The following is a 19,364-nucleotide window of genomic DNA, read 5'->3' as shown; positions in this document are numbered from 1 at the left end:
AGCCAGGACACAGCTTGAAGGAGTTCATGCTATGGACTCAAACTGGTTGCTGGTATTTGGAAGAGGGAAAAGGAATGAGGAATGAGATCATCTTCACTGCTGGCAAGAGCCAGCAATGCTAGGCTGTTAAATCCAGTCAGGTAGAGTAAGAGACTATGCTGCTCACATTATTGGGTGGGAAATCTCAGCCTCACAGAAGCCAGAATAACCCCCTAATAACTTTCAGTCACACTTCCAAGAACTTAATATAATTTGGCCTTATTGATTCTTAAGGTCATGAATAAATAAGGTTTGAAATAGTGGGAGACCAAACTAATCTTCTCTATTTGATCATTCTCGTCGTGTGATTTGCACAGTAAACTCTGGAGAAGCCACAGGTTTGGAAGCTGAACCAACAGATCAATGTGCGAGGAAAAGAACTTATGCCTTCTCTTAGTTTCTTGTTCCTTTGAGTATAAAGATCAATACCAAACCAGGAAGTGCATAAGGCTCCAAAGGCGTCTTTAAGACCAGGGTCTTTTTAGTGTTATACTTTGTTAAATAAAAGGTTTAGATGCTCATTCTCCTTTATTTAGAATTGTGAATTATTTCATTTTATATTTCATGTTTGTTCCACTAACTGTGATGACTGAAAAAGTCTAGAAGAACAAAGAACTAAATGCCCAAGAAATGCATGATTCAGTTGCTAAGACGTAATTTTAAATTTTAACTTCTTTATTCAAGTCACAGATATAAGTATCAAGTGCTACTGACAGGCAGTAAATTTACATGCCCTCTTTAGGCATGTACCTTTTTATACTACATCTGCTAATCTCATTCTCTTGGAGAACAACAAGAGATTCACTGAAGGCTGCATTGAAATGGGCACCGATACCTAAGGCTTACAGGCAGTCAAGCTCAATCTGCTGACAGCAAAACCCAATGCCTGTGTAACAAATAAAATGACAGCTCAACAATATAAACTTCACTTTCAGTGTATACTCACCTCTGGCTGCTTTTACATTAAATCTCAACCTTCGTAATGATTCTTCAGTATCAAAATTGCACTTAACCAGTTCATACAATGCCTGGAAAGATGAAAAGACACACATTTAACGTTCTACATACCGCTCAATGTATGTTGTGCCACAGAAGCATACTTAGTAAATCACTAATACCTATTAAGAAAAGATTAAAAGTAAACTCTTTACATTAATGTAATATAAGATAGCACAAAGACGTATTTCCTCTATTTAAATTCACAAATCTCTAATTACATAACCAAGCATATATCCAGGCAAAGTATTTTAACATTTTTATCCACTGCATACATTTGTAAAATTGATGGGGTTTTTTAAGAAAAAAATAAGTATGCATTCATGTAGCTTTAAAAGAAATCTGTAACTGAAAGAACTCATTCATACACAATTATTTATATATAAAATAATGTACTGATGCATAAAGCAACACTAACCCTAAGTTAACAGTTTAATATTTGTTGAGAGGTAAAAAACCCATCACATTTCTATTTCCACAAGGAATAATAAAGCTGTTTCAAACACAGTTTTAATTCTTGGGAGTGAAATAAAATAAAGGGATAATTCATTCTGTAACATTAAACTACAAATCCTAATCATCCTTATATACCTGTTCATTGTCTTTAATATGTGATCCTTCAGGAATTGCATCTAGGCCTTTCTCATCACCCGTACGCCTTGATGCTTCATTTAGGAACTCGATCACTTTATCTTCTGGTAAGAAGTCAGGATTCCACAGCAGCTGATCATCATTTTCATACACTGAATTAACCACAAGGAGGGGGGGAAAAGCTAAACCAACAATATAGAAGTTTATTGTCTCTTATAAAGTTAGTGATTATGAAATCTTGGAAGATCATTAGAGCACCAACATTAATCCAGAACACACCCAAGGACAGGTCAAAGATATTCTCATGAATGCGGTGATCCAAATGACTGGGATACTCTGCCTTGTATTGTCCTCACATCTCTGGCATAATCTAGATTCTAGGACCCATTTATGAAACTCCAGAAACTCCACCTTCCCTGTCCTCCTCCTGAACCCACTGAAATCACGAGGTAGCAGCACTACCGGGCACAGTCCTGAACGATCCACCCAGCATGCCTTTACCCCAAGCAGCGCAGTTTTGCTGACAGCAGCCAGCAGACATGGAAAACTATTTCAGAAACTAATTATGTATGTTTTCTTCCAAGACGATTAGGATCAGTCACATAAAACCAAAAAGCACACCACCAAACCTGGTGCTAAAAACACTACAAAGTGTCTGGACCACTAAATCTAAAAGTCTCAGCTAATATGGCTGGCAAAAGCCACTGCTTGTCCAGGGAAGATGACACCCAGGGCCAGACATTCTGAAGTCAAACAGCTCCTGAAAGGAAACTTTGCTAAGACCTACTACTTCCAAGAAATACTCTCTAAAACAAAATCATTCAGGTAAAGATCACTGAATATTAACACCACCACACCTCTAGTGTTTTTGCAGAGCTTTTGCATGAGCTTGCAGATGGGGGAAGTCACAGTAAATGGAAATTAATGGGAGGAAACATGGCCAAAGATATATCATCTGAATAATATCCCATTTTTATTTTGAAGAACCTAAAAGCTTTATGAGATTAAAATAACAGTACAGCAAAATAAAGTAAAATTCAGGTTATTAAAAAACAGAATCAGGAAAGTATCCAGACCTTGCTTGTGTCTCAGTCCTCAGTGAAAGATAGCCTTACCAAAACCAGCAAGAAAGTAACTTTGATTCCATTAGCTCAGTGAGCACCTTCGACTCTTACTCAAGAAGAGAAAGGAGGAGCGAACACTTGGGAAAGGCTGGTCAGCACAGGAAGGGAGATACGGTAGCATTCTGTGCAGGTGGAAAGGTCAGAGTGGCACCTAGGTGCACTTCTACTTGAAAAAAAATTATTTTCAACATGGAAGTAGACTACAAATAAAAAAAGCAGACTACAAATAAAAACCCAAACTGGTAAGGAAAACTATTAAGTGCCTTGCAAAGAAAGACAGCTTATTTCACAAACAACATACTCTTTGGAAACAGCTCCCAACAATTTTCTAGGAGCCTTTTTTCCCAAACGCTAGTCCTAATCTGATGTTGGTTGCTCATTTAAGACGACGACTCTAGGCACCTTGGGATACAAACTCCAGCAGAAGTAACAATTCTTCTCAGGAGATGATGGATAATCGGTTCTAAGCCACCCTTAGTGACGCAGGCCAAGCACCCTGCAATGTTCATGAATGACAGCGGTCAGTACGTCTCAAAGCAGCTTCAGCACCTTTCAGTTTTCAGAGCTATCCTTTGATTTTCACGTCCAAGCCTTCTAAAAACGTATCTTTTAATTGTGTAGATTTCTCATAACCTGTAATTGTTTAGTAGCAGCTAATTTGGTCTCCAGGCATACTTCTCAGAGAGCCAGTCCACTGTAATTAGCTTAGTGTAGATTAAATTGTGGTTCTTCCCTCGTAACAACATGTCAGAACACATTCTGAAAAGCAATGTGGTTATTCTTAAGAGTTCTAGCATTTTCGTGCTTCTGCATATGGGACTGGATATGAAAGGACTAGCCTTCTCAGTGTTTGGGAATTTTATAATTAAAATTTCCCCTTCATTAGAGAACAACTAAGATGATGGGATATGTACATGAAAGTACTAAATACATAGTCTCAGACATTTATTTTTCAACTTTCTAAGCTTCATTAATATTCTGGTTGGAGTCCTGTCAAAGATTATATCCAAAACACAGCAGAAAGGAAAGAAGATATAAAACCCGGCTGGTATATAAAACTAGAATAGCCCTAGCATGATTAGAGAAAATTTGACTTTCCCCCTCAATGGTTTTTGCCCATGACGTAAGTTCTGTTTTGTGCAGTAGTGTGCAAGACTATGAAAAACTGTTTTACATAGGTTACTGCAATGTACAAAGCAGCTTTATCTTTTTATTACTGGAGGCCAGAAGCCATTTAGAGCTGAGTAAATACCAGGAAAAGCAGGTGACTGACCAGTAAAGCATAATTTACTGCATCTCAGGCAAATACATGGTTCAAGCTCTATTTTCAGACAGGAGCATGAAAGCGTGCAAAGAGCAACTTCTTCACAGCTAAAAAGCTAAAAAGATGTTTGTTAATTTGCCATTTTCTATTTCTAATGGAAGCTCCTGACTTCTCATGTAGTTTTAAATTACATTCTCTTCAACCTCTCTCGCTCCCAATCCGGAGCTGACAAATGTGTCAGCTTCAGTGTGAGCCCGCTCTCAATCGACAGCGGGACTGATGTTCGTTTTAGACAGTTTCTAGCTAGATCAGGCCACAGCATAGCTACCGCAACCTGGAACTCGAAGCAAGACAACTGCTACTACTTGAGTATATACTCAGATTCGAGGAAGGCACCGAGTTTTGTGCTGGTTAGTTTAAAAACTAACCTGTATAAAACTACAAAAGCCGCAGTCTCGAACTGACCTGGAGTGTAAACAAATTCTCAGTAATGGGCTAAATGAGCAGGAACATTTGCTTCTGTTAAGCTCACAGCTGGGTTTAAACTGGGTCTACCTTTCCTGACTTGATTATATTGACAGTGTACAGCTAAAGGCTCTGGTTGTGAGGAGGGAGGAAAGTTCTGGGAAAAAAACCCAGAAACAAAACGACAGGTTCTTTAATACTGATTGAAGAGTTATAAAATGTGAAAATCAAAGCTGCTGGTACCATTTTACCTCTTTTAACGTGTTAATCCTATTCCAGCAGCACAACTTCTTTATTATCTGTTTTGTTTTACATAATCTAAATGTACTAGGTGAAGAGGTTAACAGAAGCTACATCAAGAGCTTGTGTACATTACCAAATTAGAATACAAGGTGCAATAGGCAATAGGCCAGCAAAATAATCCTTCTTTTCTCCTTCCAAGACTCAAGCTCTGATGAAGAAGTACAAGACGAACTGTAGTTTGAGATGATGGTTCTATTTTTCACTTGAAGGAGCCCTTTTATTTTGCAAGACACATGACATCAATCAAATCTTTTATTTCTCCCCATTAGAAGATAATCTCAAACATAGCAATAATGGTAATAGTGCTAAGTCTCACCTTTTTCATTCTCTTTGTATTTGCATATGCCAGCTGGAATTTCAGCTTGAAACATAGAGCCCACCATGATTTCCTGTTTTGAAATAACAGAAACAAGAAGTTAAGCAACCACAGTCGTGCTGGTTTTTGTTAGCAAACAAGAGAATGACCACATCTTTTTTTACCCCTTAAAATTTTCATTGTTCAAAATCTAAAAATACAGTTAACAGGCACTATATGGAAATGGATTTTTGACTATTTGGGCAGGTCTTCAACACTTCCTACTATGAAAACTCTTAGATTCATGGGGCAAAACTGGAGAGGATGTGTGTGCTCTATAGAGCTCAGAGTTACTAGGTAACAGATCAACTCACTATTCATGAAATACAGGCTTTTTTAACAGCTCTCAGTATTTACCTTTTTCCAGTCTTCTGAGGGAATATAATCTTCATCTTCTTCAGATTCCTCTTCTATTTCACTATCTGCAAGACATTGTTCAAACATTTACACAAAACGAGCTGTGATGGGGCCCACGCCAGCCCAGCAAAGTGGGCTGAGCGAGGGGGTCTGGGACGTCACAGCCAGCTCCTGGGAGTGCTGCAGTGAGGGTGAGAGGGGACACGAGCCCGGCCTCTCATCCCACCAGGCTCCAGCAGCACGGCAGCCCTGCTCTGCCTCACTGCTATCTTACCTAACACCACACAAGTGCCAATGGCAGTTTTAGTGACAATACTAAATGTTTCAGTATTGACAACTTTAAAAAATGACCCACCCCATGAGAATGGATTGAGATACACAACAGGCTCTTAAAAGTTAAGGCACAAATGAATACATCCATCAATTTTACAACTACCTAATTAAAATTTGCTTTCCTTCACACAGCTTTGAAGCAGTTGAGATGATCCACATCCGAATTTACTACAGTTACTTTCCAAAAATGTTTTTATGTGGATGCTCAGGTTTCTGCACCATTTTCAATGAGCTCCTGGCTTAGTTACTGCTGTTCTTTTTCCCTTATGGTCACTGAATTTAAGGTAGACTACAGCAAAAGGTGCGAGAAATCTGCAAGTGTGCTTTTCTCAGTCTTACTGGGATTTAGAAGGCTTGGATGTACTGCTCAGAAATGCACAGCAGCATTTAATATAGATTATTTCGGATAAGGACTGAAAAAATTTTAAGCTCTTTATGATATAGGCTAGTTGCCTTCCACAATGTACTGAAAGCAACTGCAGTATCTGGTTTATGTATAGCACGTGATAATATCAGCACTAGAATTATTTGTGCATTAAATTACATTCTCTACACAGCTGAACATTGTAAATAACCCAAAACCTAAAGCAATCTGCTTGACTATGCTAATAGTATCTTTAAAAAAACAGAGTTCATTTAAGATACTTGCAATCCTCTGCACAGCTACATGCTGAGGTTCCTTGGCATTTCTGGTTTAAAATAAACTACAGATTAGAAAATGGCATTTCTACAACGTCATGGCTAATAAGTATCAAGTATAAGGTATCATAAGGAACCTTTGCTTTAACTTTTGTTTGTTACAACATGTAGCAGCAGGAATTCAAACACTGGCAACAGTCACTTCCATCACAGAAAGGTAGAATATCTGTTGTCCAAAGGGCCCTGCTGACAGCTCAATACCAAAAGGTTTAGATCCCATTGTGTAAGATTGCCACAGAAATGAGAGCTGTCTAAAGGGTTGGCTAAATTACACTAGCTCAACAGTCTCAAACAGATGCAAAACCAATTTTTAAACAAGAGGGAAAAAAATCAGTCCACAATGCTGGCCACAGTATCAAATGTGGAATGCTTGAAGCAAATTTTATTCATCATTATCTCCCCGTTACCATTCTATGATTTTGAGCATAATCAAGAGCAGTGTTACAAAACAGAACAAACAAATGTTTATAGTTATCACCATGCGTATTTCAGAAACAGAATATGATGTTAACTCAAGCAGTTCCCAAGTAAAGGTCCATCATACTGAGGTGACTGTGCTTAGCACTAAACTGTACATACTTGCATCGAAATATTTACATCGGCGAGGGCGAATTATCTCCTGTGGATCTTGAGAAGCAACAGATGGTGCTGGGTCGTCATTAGATGACTGTGTCTCATCTTCCTGACCTGATGAATCTTTTATGGTCTCCTCCTTACATATAAAAAAAGCAAATGGGACATCAGCTATCCCTTGTATGCGACAAACACTACTTTGGCAATATTTTTTTCCAAAATTGTCAATATATCAAACCCAAATATATTTTATCTGACTTGAAGTGACTGTATAGATTGTGGCCTGTCCAGACTGAGCCACAACAAATGTGTAAACACATCATATGATTTATTGACCAGGATTTTAAGCAGATCAATGTAACACTCAGACTCTAACATACAAATCAGAAATATGAACCACAATGAAATATCATGCCTACTTATTTTAAATCAGACAAGTAAAAATCCTTGCATTTACATTTAATTCCATTTAAATTTTACTTCGGTCTTTAAAACCTTTCCTTACGAATGTTCAATTAAAAAAAGGGAGGAATTATTTACTGGCTATGCTTTTCTCAATCAAATGGAAATGGTACCTTCCATACAAATTAATGTCAATAGTGTGGGTCAACCCCACAGGAACAGCTTATCAGCAGAATCGAGCAGGTACATCAAGTCATTAAAAGATCAAAAATTCTACCAAGTTTCTTTGTTAGAAGACAAACCACAACAACTATGGGACTTATTACAATTACAGAAAATTAAAATGATAAAAGTTAAAAAATGTATTAGTGTTTTCTATTTCAACGCATGTTGTAAATATCTTTTATGTGGTTTATGACTGTGATGCAACCACTCACACTTGCTAGTTCTAACACAGAAGCATTAGGCACAGCACATGTTTGTGTACCTTTACCAGCAACCAGAGTATTATCGCATGTGCAGCTTAAAGCGGATTAAAAATAGAAAATAGCTAAGTGCAGTATAGCTAAATAAGCTGTAGAAAGATGAGCACTTGCAGAGAAAGCTTGAATTATTTATAAAATTATTCCACCCCCACAGATGTATTTTACTGCCTCTCTGCTAAGAGCATGCAAGCGTTTCAGAGCTCTCAGTCTTGTACCCTGCGGCAAACCACCCTAACAGGTTAACTAGCTCTCTTCGTGCCCAGTCCTCCCCACCACCTTGGGTCCAGCCCTATGGAAACTGGGGTAGAACAGAGCCACTCCGCTCAGCCCCCGTGCCAAGCCTGCCATCAGGCTAACCCATCGGCCGTGTCTACTCTGCCAGACTGCGAGGCAAACCGTTGCTGCGGAGGGGCAGGAATGCGCTTGCTCCTGCAGCACGCTAAGGGTTAGTGCCCTGCGGAGGGACAAAGACAACTCCTCTTGCTGCTAACAGCAGTGATGCACACTGAGGCTTTATCCATGTAAGAGAAAAGATAGGTGGTATCTTAAATCAGCCAGTAACAGAACTACAGAGGGGGTCAGAGAACACAGAAAATGGAAGTTGTGTCAGGAAGTCATTAAGAAGCAAGGACACAAGAAGAAAGCGAGACTTTAGGAACAGCACCATGCACAATGAAATAAACCACTTTTGTGTTTCATTTTAATTTCGCATACTTCATGTTAGGTAAGTTTCTCCCCCTCTCCAGCTTCTTGAACCTTTTTGGATGTATCTTTCTTCTAACTATTCTACCCATACAAATAGCAATCTTTTACAGCATCTGTCAAGGGAGTTTGTAAATCCCAAGAACTTCATTTTTCTGAATCAGATATATCATTCCTCATCTCTGTGTCGCATTCCAGAGATTCTAAAATGGGTGAGAGATCAAAGAACAAACTGAAGCCTTTTTAAAGCCAGATTAGGTAATGCAACTTCCATTAGTGCCTAAGCTTTTTTGTTACTGACAATACAAAGGGTTTCATATTTTAATGGAACTCAGGATGCAACTCTGAATGCCACCAGTAATGGAGAATTTACAGCTGTGCCCTTGACAGGACAGGATTGTTACAAATATGTATGACATACACGAGTAGAAAAGACTCTTCTAAAATGCAAAGATTTATTTTAAGAGCACACAGAACAGGATTTTAAAGATGCTAAGTTCAAACATTTTTCAAAGATATTTGAAGCATTAGATTCAGTTAACAATTTAAGTACAACCAGGGCTGCCAGGCTGAAAAAATACAATTTAAAATGCTAAAGCTAGAAAACTTGCAGCCATTTCCAAAGCTCAGAGACACATTTAATTCAATTCTACACTTCACTGTTCAGTTTCAGTAGATCAGCTTTTAATCTTGAAACAAGTATTCATCCAAACCTATAAAGGTGCCTTCAGGCGTTGAAAACTTCAATTTTGAAGTCAGACTATTTCTGAAGGACAATTACAACCCTTTCTTACATGATGCTATACATATCCACGTACCCTAATTTGCCACAGCAACAGTTTGGAACGATACAGATGAAATTAAGAGCAACGAAGAGAAACACAGATGGGTAATTAAGAATAAACATTAGAGTTCAGCACACAAAGCATCTGAAATCAATTATATCATTAATTACTTCTGCAATCTCGAGTGGTTGTCTAGTACCGAATGGCTGTACGAAAATCAGTTTCAAATTAGTGCAAACACTTACTTTGTTTTCACCGCTACAGCCACTGTTGTCATCATTATCAACATCATCATCATCTTCTCCCTCCTCCTCTTCCTCTTCATCATCTTCATCATCATCATCTTCTTGGAGTGGAATGGTACCATCATAGCCATAACGGCTCAGTAGCTCCTGGATTGGCATATCACTTTCCTGATAAACATCCAAACAAAGTTTGGGATTTTAACAAAACTATTTCACATCCCACATTTCTCTACAGCTTAAAGGTGTGCATTTGAAACATACCACAGCAGAACCAGACAGGTGATGGTCACCTATGCTAAGAATGGCCACTCCAAAATGAATGGACAGTCAGAATTAGAAGTTTTGGCTCCTAAGAAAAATGTGTGGGGTTTTATGCAGGGGAACTTCTATTTCCCTTTTTTTTTTAATTTATTTTGAAATTTACAGCAGACCACACATACCAACAATCTCTCAAAGGGGCCATAAAGCTCATGAAAAGGGCACCAAAGGGCAGTGTGCCCCATCCCTCCCCCTTGGTACCTGTCTACTAGTATTTCACTGAAACACAAGCACTGCAATGTGGCAGGTTACGTCTGGTTACATCACCCCCCTTCAGTACACAGAGTGAACACACTCCTTATCGGAATATATATCCTCGGTATTCCCTTTACCGCCCAAAAACTACCTGAAAAAACTGTAGTATTTTGTACATATTTGTGGAAAAAAAAGACAAATTGTATGTCAGCAGCAACTGCTTCATGCAGACAGCTAAGATACTGACAGTTTTTGCAGGCAGAAACTGGTCCTAGAGCAAGGCAGTGATTTTTGCAATGTCTCCAAGAATGCAGCAGAATAAGGACCAGAACTTGCAGTACCTGGCTTGAGCATGGAGTTTAATCTTCATTTGGGGAGTTGCACTAGAGGGACAGTTCTACATAGTTCTGCAACCCTGGCTTTGAATAAAAATTACACCAAAAATGCACCTTTCCGTCTCTCTGTGCCTCTCCCCTTTCTGGGGGAAAAAAAAAAAAGGAGGGGTTGGATGGGGGTGAGGGATCACCTTATATGCAGGATCACCTGATATCCAGGTAAAGACAGTAGTAATGTTTATGGATTCATATACCTTTTAAGGTAGTTGTCTACAAAACCATCCACAGCTGGAAGCAAATCTACTAAAATATGTGCGTATTTAAAAATCTTTACATTTAGAATGCTAGTCCACCCTGAAGAGACACTTCAAATGATACAGTCGGTTCTCAAATTTAGTGGCTCCCAAACTGTTATCAATTGCATTCACTTTATTAAGAAAAATTATTAATTGCCAGGTCTGCAAATTACTTACTTTATTACTTTTGATACCTCAGTATCCAGCCTTCAGGGGCAGTATATGGCACCCCTAATGAGATTTTTCAGAACAGAAACTTTCAGAGAGCATTTTAAAATTATCTTTCTCATAAGAACAAATCCTTTATTTATTATTTAGAGGTGTCTGCCTGCTCTAAATATTTCTTCAGAGTATGTAATGTACTTATCGGCTGATAATCAGATTTTTTCAGTTATCGGCTGACCTTAGACTTTCTCCAATGAACTCCTTTCCTAAGGGCCTTCACTGATCAACACATCTCTAGTTTCTGGAAACTAACAAAACCAAGTGCTGTTCTGCTGTGTAAAAATAAGAAGTAACATAGGGGTTACCAGTACTCATTGTCTGTGTATTTTATTTTACTCCAAAGAACTAAGCCATTCTACCACTTATTGGTCTACTCTTTGGTTAAGCTATATACACAGTAGGTGCAGACCATGTGGAGCTAAATGTCTTCATCTTCCCTCTTGACTTCTTGGTCCCTATCGTATCATTTTATGGAAAGAACTCTTAGAAGTGGGGAATTAATATTTTACTGACACAGACAACATGACAGGACTGTGATCTTAATTAAAACCTGACAGTAAAGCTAACAGAAAAATCCTATTCATAATTATCTAAACAAATGTTCTCCAGTACATTTTGGAAAGTAATATACTTTCATTAAGCACTCCTCACCACTATCCCATTTGTAGATACAGACTGAGAATTAAGAACAACTTTCACTACAACTCGTAGGTATGTGTGAATGATGTAACAGGCATATTACTATATGTTACCTAGGAAAGTGGTATTGTGTTTACAATATTTTTCTTAGGTAGAGCCTCTTAACTTCAAATAGTCCATTACAATTCAGAAAGCCCCAAGGGTCAGCAACTCTTCAAGATAAAATACATACCATGATTTCTTAATTATTTCAGGATATTGCAAAAACAAGGCTTATCAAAGACACAGAAATTTCTTATGTGGAAGATGTTTAATAACAAGAAATGAATTATAACTCATGTGTCTGGAGTAGAGGTAAGCGAGGGGGAGTGATGTAACAGAGAACTGTATCATAAGCAGCACCGAGAAGGTAAATATAAATGACTGTACGCTCTTCTAATTGAAGAGCTCAGGGGCAACCATTGAAATAAACACAGAATAGTCTGAAAAACCAAACACGTTTCTCTCACTAAATGAACTGTGCAACATTGCCACATGCCTTGTGGACACTAAGTCTACAGAGGATAAAAATAAAATGGGAACATCCATGGGAGGGGGAAAAATAAGACTGACAGGCATTACAGACAAAGAGACAACATCTTTTTCATATGTGCCTGAACTGCACCCTGCTAGGGGCTGGAGGAGTATCTGGGAGAAAGACTGCACACTTCCATGTATGGTTCTCTCGTTTAAAGACAAGAGGATGCTGGTGCATAACCCTAAGAAAACCCAAGAGCTCTCCCTGAAAACAGGGACCCCAAAAGGAGAAGCCAAGTGATTACATGGAACAACAAATGGAAAAAGGGAGTCAAAAGCTTAAAAATCTGTAAGTAATGCAGGGAGGCACGACACACAGCATCCTGGCAATGCCCACCACTTCCTAGAGGCACCCACGAAGCCAGCACACACCACCCAGTAGTGCTCTGCCCCCAGACAGAGCAGCACAAAGGTAAAGAACTTGGCCTCGCACTCATCAAATACTCCACATCACACTCCCTCCAGCTGATGCTTTGTACAGTCAGCTTGGTTAAGAGTGGGAGGAAGTTGAGTTTATGCAACTTGCTGGGGCCTGGGCACTTCTTATTTCCAAGACAGAGTGTGAATGCAGTTTCCTACTCCAAAATGATGCTGCCAAGTTTTGTGTGTTTTGGAAAACTGCAGCGTCAGCATATGCCCGAGACGCCAAGAGGTGTGCCTCATCCCAGGCACACCAGAAGGAATACTGGTTAGCCAGGACTTCGGTCACATCTGGTATAGGTGCTCCTACGTACAAAAATAGTATTACTGAATACATGTCTGGATATGATCAAGGGTAGTCTGCTGTACCACCTCGCAGGTAGCTTTCCTGCCCAAGAAAAACTCTCTCCTTTCAAGAAATACCACTGAGAACCACCAAATCCAATACTCAATACTTCTGATGCCCTTCAGGTACTGCTCTGCTCTCAGGGAACTGTATTTTTTCCTACACTAGAGCAGCACAGAGGGTGACTTCAGGTCTCTGGACACAGATATGCTACTGCCAATTAGACAAAAACGTATACATGTACTTGCCCAGACAAATGCAGGATGCTGCTCATCCTCAAGTACTAACGCATTACAGATTCAGCAGATTTCAACCAACGAGTAGAAAAGATCTTTACCCTCAGAGGAAGTTTTAATTTTTATCACAGTCAGGAGTGAAACCATTAAGGTTCAAAAATGCTTTTGCAAAACCTGACTGCCACCTCATCTCTGAATGAGCTGAACTAGTAAATCAGGTACCTTCACAGCCTGGGGGAAATCTGAAATAATACACGTAAATGTTGGGGGAAAGAAAAAGACAGGATAGCACTTGTCTTGACAATAGTTTTGAGATTTAGATTGCCTATCATCCATGACTGAAAAAAAGAGGTAAAAGTCTTGATGCGCAGCCCATTATCCCACAGCCAGAAGTAACCACAGGTCTCTAGGAAGATCCTCCTGGCATGGAAGCATCTGAAACTCAGAAAAAGCCCGACCTGCAATACACATACAAACTGACCGGAAGATTCTCTGCCAGTCTGTAAAAGTGTCCTGCAGAGCAGAGCAGCACAGGGAGCAATATGACTCTCAGTTACACCATTGCTCGCTGTCCCGATCACAGAAGAGCTGACACACGGAGGAATTATAAACTTGCAGCCCAACAACCAAGAAATGAGGGAACAAACTGATGGTTGAAATAAAGTTATAAACAAAGCATTGTAATGTGGTGATAGAATTACACAACCAGATGTTGACTCTTCACAAAATATGAGGGGGGAAAAAAACAAACACATTTTCAACTTAAAAAACATGACATACATGCAGAGCTCCATTTCTCATTTAATCTAGATGAACCATATTTAGATTCACAAACTATTTATTTATCTTTACCATTTAATATCAAACCTGAAATTACCAGAAAGAAATTATCATTTACAGCTGAAATGTAGTTAAACTGCACTAAATTAATTTAAAGTCATATTGGCATAATCACTTACACTAAATAGGATTTGTACATCAAATATGCATCTGAGAATCATTAATGATCTGTTCTGGAAGCCTTTTCAGCCAATGAGGCCACAGACAGTATCTAAATTACTTTGCATTTATAATGAACCTAGTTTGTAATTTAAGAATATTATTCCTGCCTGAGAAGTAATTTAAGACAATACATAAGTGACAACATAACCTCAAAATGCCAAATAAATCTTATATGCAATTAGTGCAGAAGATACACATTTTAAGATTCATTTATCAATATTAGCAATAATTGTGAGTTCTGATCCCAGCTCTGCTGACAACTCTTTGCTTTGAGCAAATCACTTCATCTGCATCTCCATTTCCTCTACCTTAAAAATGAAGTTACTTCCAAGTAACTAGCGAAAGGCCAAGAGGAAATGGTCTCAAGTTGCGCCAGGGGAGATTTAGATTAGATATTAGGACAAATTTCTTCCCCGAAGGAGTGGTCAGGCATGCCACAGGCTGCCCAGAGAGGTGGTGGAGTCACCATCCCTGGAGGTGTTCAAAAAACGGGTAGATGTGGCATTTCGGGACATGGTTTAGTAGACATGGTGATGTTGGGTTGATGGTTGGACTTGATGATCTTAGAGGTCTTTTCCAATCTTAAGAGTCTATGATTATATGATTCTATGAAGATACTCCCATATGCTCCACTAAAGTATTACACAAATGTTTGTATAAAAATGCAAAAGAAATGTAAAATTATGGGATTTTTTTAAAAAATCCAAATCTATATGCACTAATCAAGCACAAGTGCTTTAGAAAATAACATTGGAATATACGAGTGTAGTCAGAGTACACCTCAATTTATATGAGCTCTAAAATGCAAATCCTATACCAGCACATATATGCAAAAAGAAACTAAACAAGCACAGCGTTATACATTATTAAGTATTTATGTACCAGTTTCCTTTTCTCAACTTTTGAGAACTGCAGATTTAGCTCAGCCCCTTTCCCCCGTCTTTATTATCTGTCTATTACTGGGTTCAGGGGTGGGGGTTTTTTAAAATTACAAATATAAGGGAAAAAACCTGCATATGCTTTGTGTGAGACTGTGGGCTGTGGTTATGTTTTATGACTACTTAAGGCTACCTACCCTGTTAAGATCCTCTATTTCAGAACTGAAGTTTGTTTCTCCTTCCATCATTTCCTCCTCTTCTAATGTCCGTTCATCATCAAAGTCATGCACCAGCATATCAGCTGATGGATCAAATTCATGGTCATCAGATGTTGCTGAACCTCCTGATAGAAAACATTTTAAAGAATGTTTTTAGTTAGATCATGGCCTCACAGAGTTTATTTTTTTTTTATTTTGGTGACATTTTAATACTCAAATTATAGAGAAATTAAAATATCTTCAAAATCTCTCAATCATTTATCTTAGGGAAAGCCAATCTCGTTATTCAGAGGAGAGTGAAAGCTGTCCTTCAGGTGGTAAGAGATCATGGAAAAAAGAACCAGGAGATATTGTTTAACCAGACAGTTCTCAAGGTACTATATATCTGGACATCGGGCCCCTAGTTAAATGTTTGTAAAATGTTCAATTTATGAAGACTTAATTCCTAAATAATCATAACCCTGTCTGAATCAAGAGTTCTACTGGGAGCAGAAATACTCATAAAATATAAACTCAGGGCAGTTGTTTCCTTGATATTTTGCAAGCTTTCTTGTTTACAACTACATAGACAATCTAATGACTGTTCCAAAATTTAAAGTAAGCTTCACAGTTATGCAGATTTTATTTATGATGCAGAATCCTTAGTTATTTTTCCCCATGCAGTTTTTTCACAGCTCTTTGTAAAGAAGTCTGATTATATTTTATGACAATGAAAAATAAATGAATGGATGAATGGTTTGGCAGATGCAGCATTTTTATGTAATTCAACAATACCTGATTTCTAATTCTAACTCTGCTAACATTTCTCCACTTGTCCCCATGGACAAATTAAATTTCATTTTCCAAAGGCTGAAGAGCGTACCCACACTAAGGGTGCAAGAGGGAGAGGCTGACTATAAGGGCTAAGGTTAACCATACTTTGTAGTTCCAAGTGCTAAAGCAATTGATTATTTCTCTGAAAGAAATAAGAGCTCAAGAGACAATGGCAGTCCCAGCTAAAGGAACTACTGGAAAGCTTTTCCACTAGTAGAATGCCAAAAACCTTGAAAATAAATAACACTAACTACAGTGGTACCAAAGTGAACAGAAAAACCCCAGATACTCATAATTTACACTTAGGCTGACTACTAGATAGCCAGTAGCTCTGGGATACTGGAACATCAGAAAATAACCAGCTTTAAAAACAGATGCCATGAAAACTCTCATTTTTAGTAATCCAATCAGGTAAACACCACTTTTCTTGCTGCTTTTGGTCTTGGTGCTATTATGCATAAAAACATAGAGCAACAGTACATCTATTCATTGAGAGCACGCAGTGCCTTAACTTCTGACTCGGTGTTTAACACCAAGGGGTAGCCATGCGGAGAGGGATGGTAGCTGTATCGCTGGTAAAGCAGCCTCTTCCGTGCCCCCAGCACTCGGTCACATTGTGCTCCTTGGGATGACGTCAGCATTCCCGAACACACTGTTCATGCGGCTTTTGCAAAGACAGGAATCGTATTTCCCCAGTGTATTCTACCATTTAGAAACTTGTGCTGGTACAGACTGGAAGAAAGCAGTGACTGCTTAAACCAGTACTGCCACCAACGTATTAATCACATTCTATCCTTAGATTACTAACTGGAAGAGACCAGCAAAATAATTTTTCAAGGGTGCCCTCTTCCCTCACAAGTTTAGGAAATATTAAAAATATTTACCTGGGCTTGAAGACTCAACAGAAGGCTAAAAAAGAAAACAGAGGAAATTATTTTTTCTATGTTGAACCTGTACAAACTCAATTCAATAATTCATCTGATACAAAGCAAGTCACTGCATATAATATATTTATAAACAAAGCACCACAAACATGCTGAAGCAATTTAAGGTAAATAGTATTAATTTTCTCCTTTATGTACCAACATTGCTGCACTATTTCAGCAAGAGTAATTGGAAGAACTGCCCATTTTGTGATGCAATAATTGGAGTTGATGAAAGTATAAAATAAAGCAAACCAATTCTGAAAATAGTATTACAATTCCACAATCAGCTTAGTATGACATAAATCAGTGCTATTGCCAGGTGGGGCAATGCTACTTTCTCTCCATCTTGACCTGCTCATTTCCAACTCCTCCTTTATGCTGATACAAAACTAAAAACTAACAGTAACGATAGGTTAGTTTTTAATAGATCCAGCTCTGATCTAACTCCATGTACTAAATCCCCTCTTCCACAACCAAGGTATACATGAGTGGAAGCATAGGTTAATTAGTCTTCTTATTTGAAACTGCATGCTATGCAATACACAAACTCCCAGTTTCTATTTAAATTAAGGTACACATTTTTAAAAGGAAACCACAAATCACAATGAGAATTCTTCACAGAACAAAAGGAAAAAGTAATTTAATCTTAATCTCTAACCCAGCTGTGAGGAAAAAAAACAACCAACCAACAATTATTTTGCAAGCCAGACTTTCTTCCCAAGTACATTTATAACACAAATTAATATGATCACAGACTACAAAACAAACATATTTTTTTGAAATATAAGAAAAAAAAAAGAAGAGACTTTGACAACAATCTTTATGTAAGAGACATCCTTTTGCCTACCATATTTGATAACCTTACATTTATAATCAGAACGAGCATCTTTAATGAAATTCTGCTTTCCCTTGCTTATAACTTTGCCAATCTTTAACCTCCTGGGATGAAATTTGCATGTCAGACATGCACACCTCATTTGTTTTGAAAATTCAAGCAAATGTTTCAACTATTTTCAAGAACAGACCTAATTAAGTGTTTTTTTCAAAGTTAGAAAGACTGACTTTTCTCCCCAGAGAGCTGCAGTACCCCTTTCCCTGCCACCTTCTGGACATGGAGATATTGTTTGGTAGCACAGATATCGTTACATTACATAATATACAATGCTGTCTCCATGAAAAACTGCCTGCCGAGAAATAATTTGGAAAACTTTAATTTGCACATTCACAATAGATACTTGTGCGTATACATAATACTATATCTAGGTTGTACTCCTAGAATTTCAAAATCTGTATACCCAGAATTATATGCAAAACTAAACCAAGATACTAAGTTAGAAACTGGTAAATTTAAACTCAAGTAAAAACTTGTACTGTTATTATGAGATTTTTCTAAAGCACTTTCCTTCTCCATAACTTCATCTCATAAGGCCAAGCAGTTACTTGCAAAAGCCACTTCCACCCAAAACACCTGGCCTAGCTATGCAGTGAAGTAAAAACTAAAGTAAAAAGAAATTTTGTGTAATTTTGAAGTTCTTTTACATTAGCAGCTCTTAAAAGTGAGAGGAAATACACCTTCTTAGGAATCACTGACAAAATTTCACTTACGTGTCTGCCGACTTTTTACCAGAGTCTACAATGTACAAAGGAAAACTCAAAATATGTTTGCCAGTGTCAAGCAGAAAGCGGTATATAGAGGTAAAAACACATCTTCAATATTTGCCTGAAGGGTGGATAGAAGATACAATAGACAAGAAGTTTTGCCCTCCTAACGTTGTAGAGCTCAAAGAAAATACAGAAAATATAAACTGTCTTCAGATGCAGACACTATAGTCTATTTTCCCCATACTTACTAACATCCAAATACGGTTTTAGGTTATGCGCAATATCACTGCTGACCTGCAAGAAATAGCTTTTTAGGCAGTATTAGCTCTAAAAGGCAGCACTGCACAAAGAAGCCAAGAGAAATCATATCTGCACAATTAAGTAGACTGAAACTCATGGGAAGTGGGTAAGCACTGAAAAGATTTTTGAAAAATGTTGCACAATGCCATAGTAAGTTTCGCTAATGACTACCGTTTAAAAATCTTTCTTTGCAAAGCTTAACAAATTCCAGTGTACAGTATTACTAGCACATACTGAGCTAAAGTTGAATATCATCAGGCAGCAATGACTGATCTCTATTTGGTATGGTTTTTTTGTCTGATAAACTTGCAAAACTGGGTA

At 38.1% G+C, this 19,364-nt stretch overlaps 1 protein-coding gene across 4 annotated transcripts in view; it reads right to left on the bottom strand.

Moving 5' to 3' along the window:
• Positions 1-19,364, bottom strand: part of MIER1 (MIER1 transcriptional regulator) — a 41,604-nt gene that overhangs the window by 6,590 nt on the left and 15,650 nt on the right. For all 4 annotated transcript variants that reach the window (XM_054832930.1, XM_054832931.1, XM_054832928.1 and 1 more), the window contains exons 2-9: positions 17,100-17,124; positions 15,382-15,527; positions 9,719-9,886; positions 7,106-7,238; positions 5,495-5,559; positions 5,099-5,171; positions 1,627-1,778; positions 986-1,067 (exon numbers count right to left, since the gene is read on the bottom strand). In XM_054832930.1, coding sequence (XP_054688905.1) covers positions 986-1,067; positions 1,627-1,778; positions 5,099-5,171; positions 5,495-5,559; positions 7,106-7,238; positions 9,719-9,886; positions 15,382-15,480 — 772 coding nt within the window. In that variant the 5' untranslated portion in view covers positions 15,481-15,527; positions 17,100-17,124. The remainder of the gene's footprint in view (positions 1-985; positions 1,068-1,626; positions 1,779-5,098; positions 5,172-5,494; positions 5,560-7,105; positions 7,239-9,718; positions 9,887-15,381; positions 15,528-17,099; positions 17,125-19,364) is intronic.

This window comes from Grus americana, chromosome 8, assembly GCF_028858705.1.
Source record: "Grus americana isolate bGruAme1 chromosome 8, bGruAme1.mat, whole genome shotgun sequence".
NCBI classification, from domain to species: Eukaryota; Metazoa; Chordata; class Aves; order Gruiformes; family Gruidae; genus Grus; species Grus americana.
This window is presented reverse-complemented; position numbering and strand designations above follow the sequence as displayed.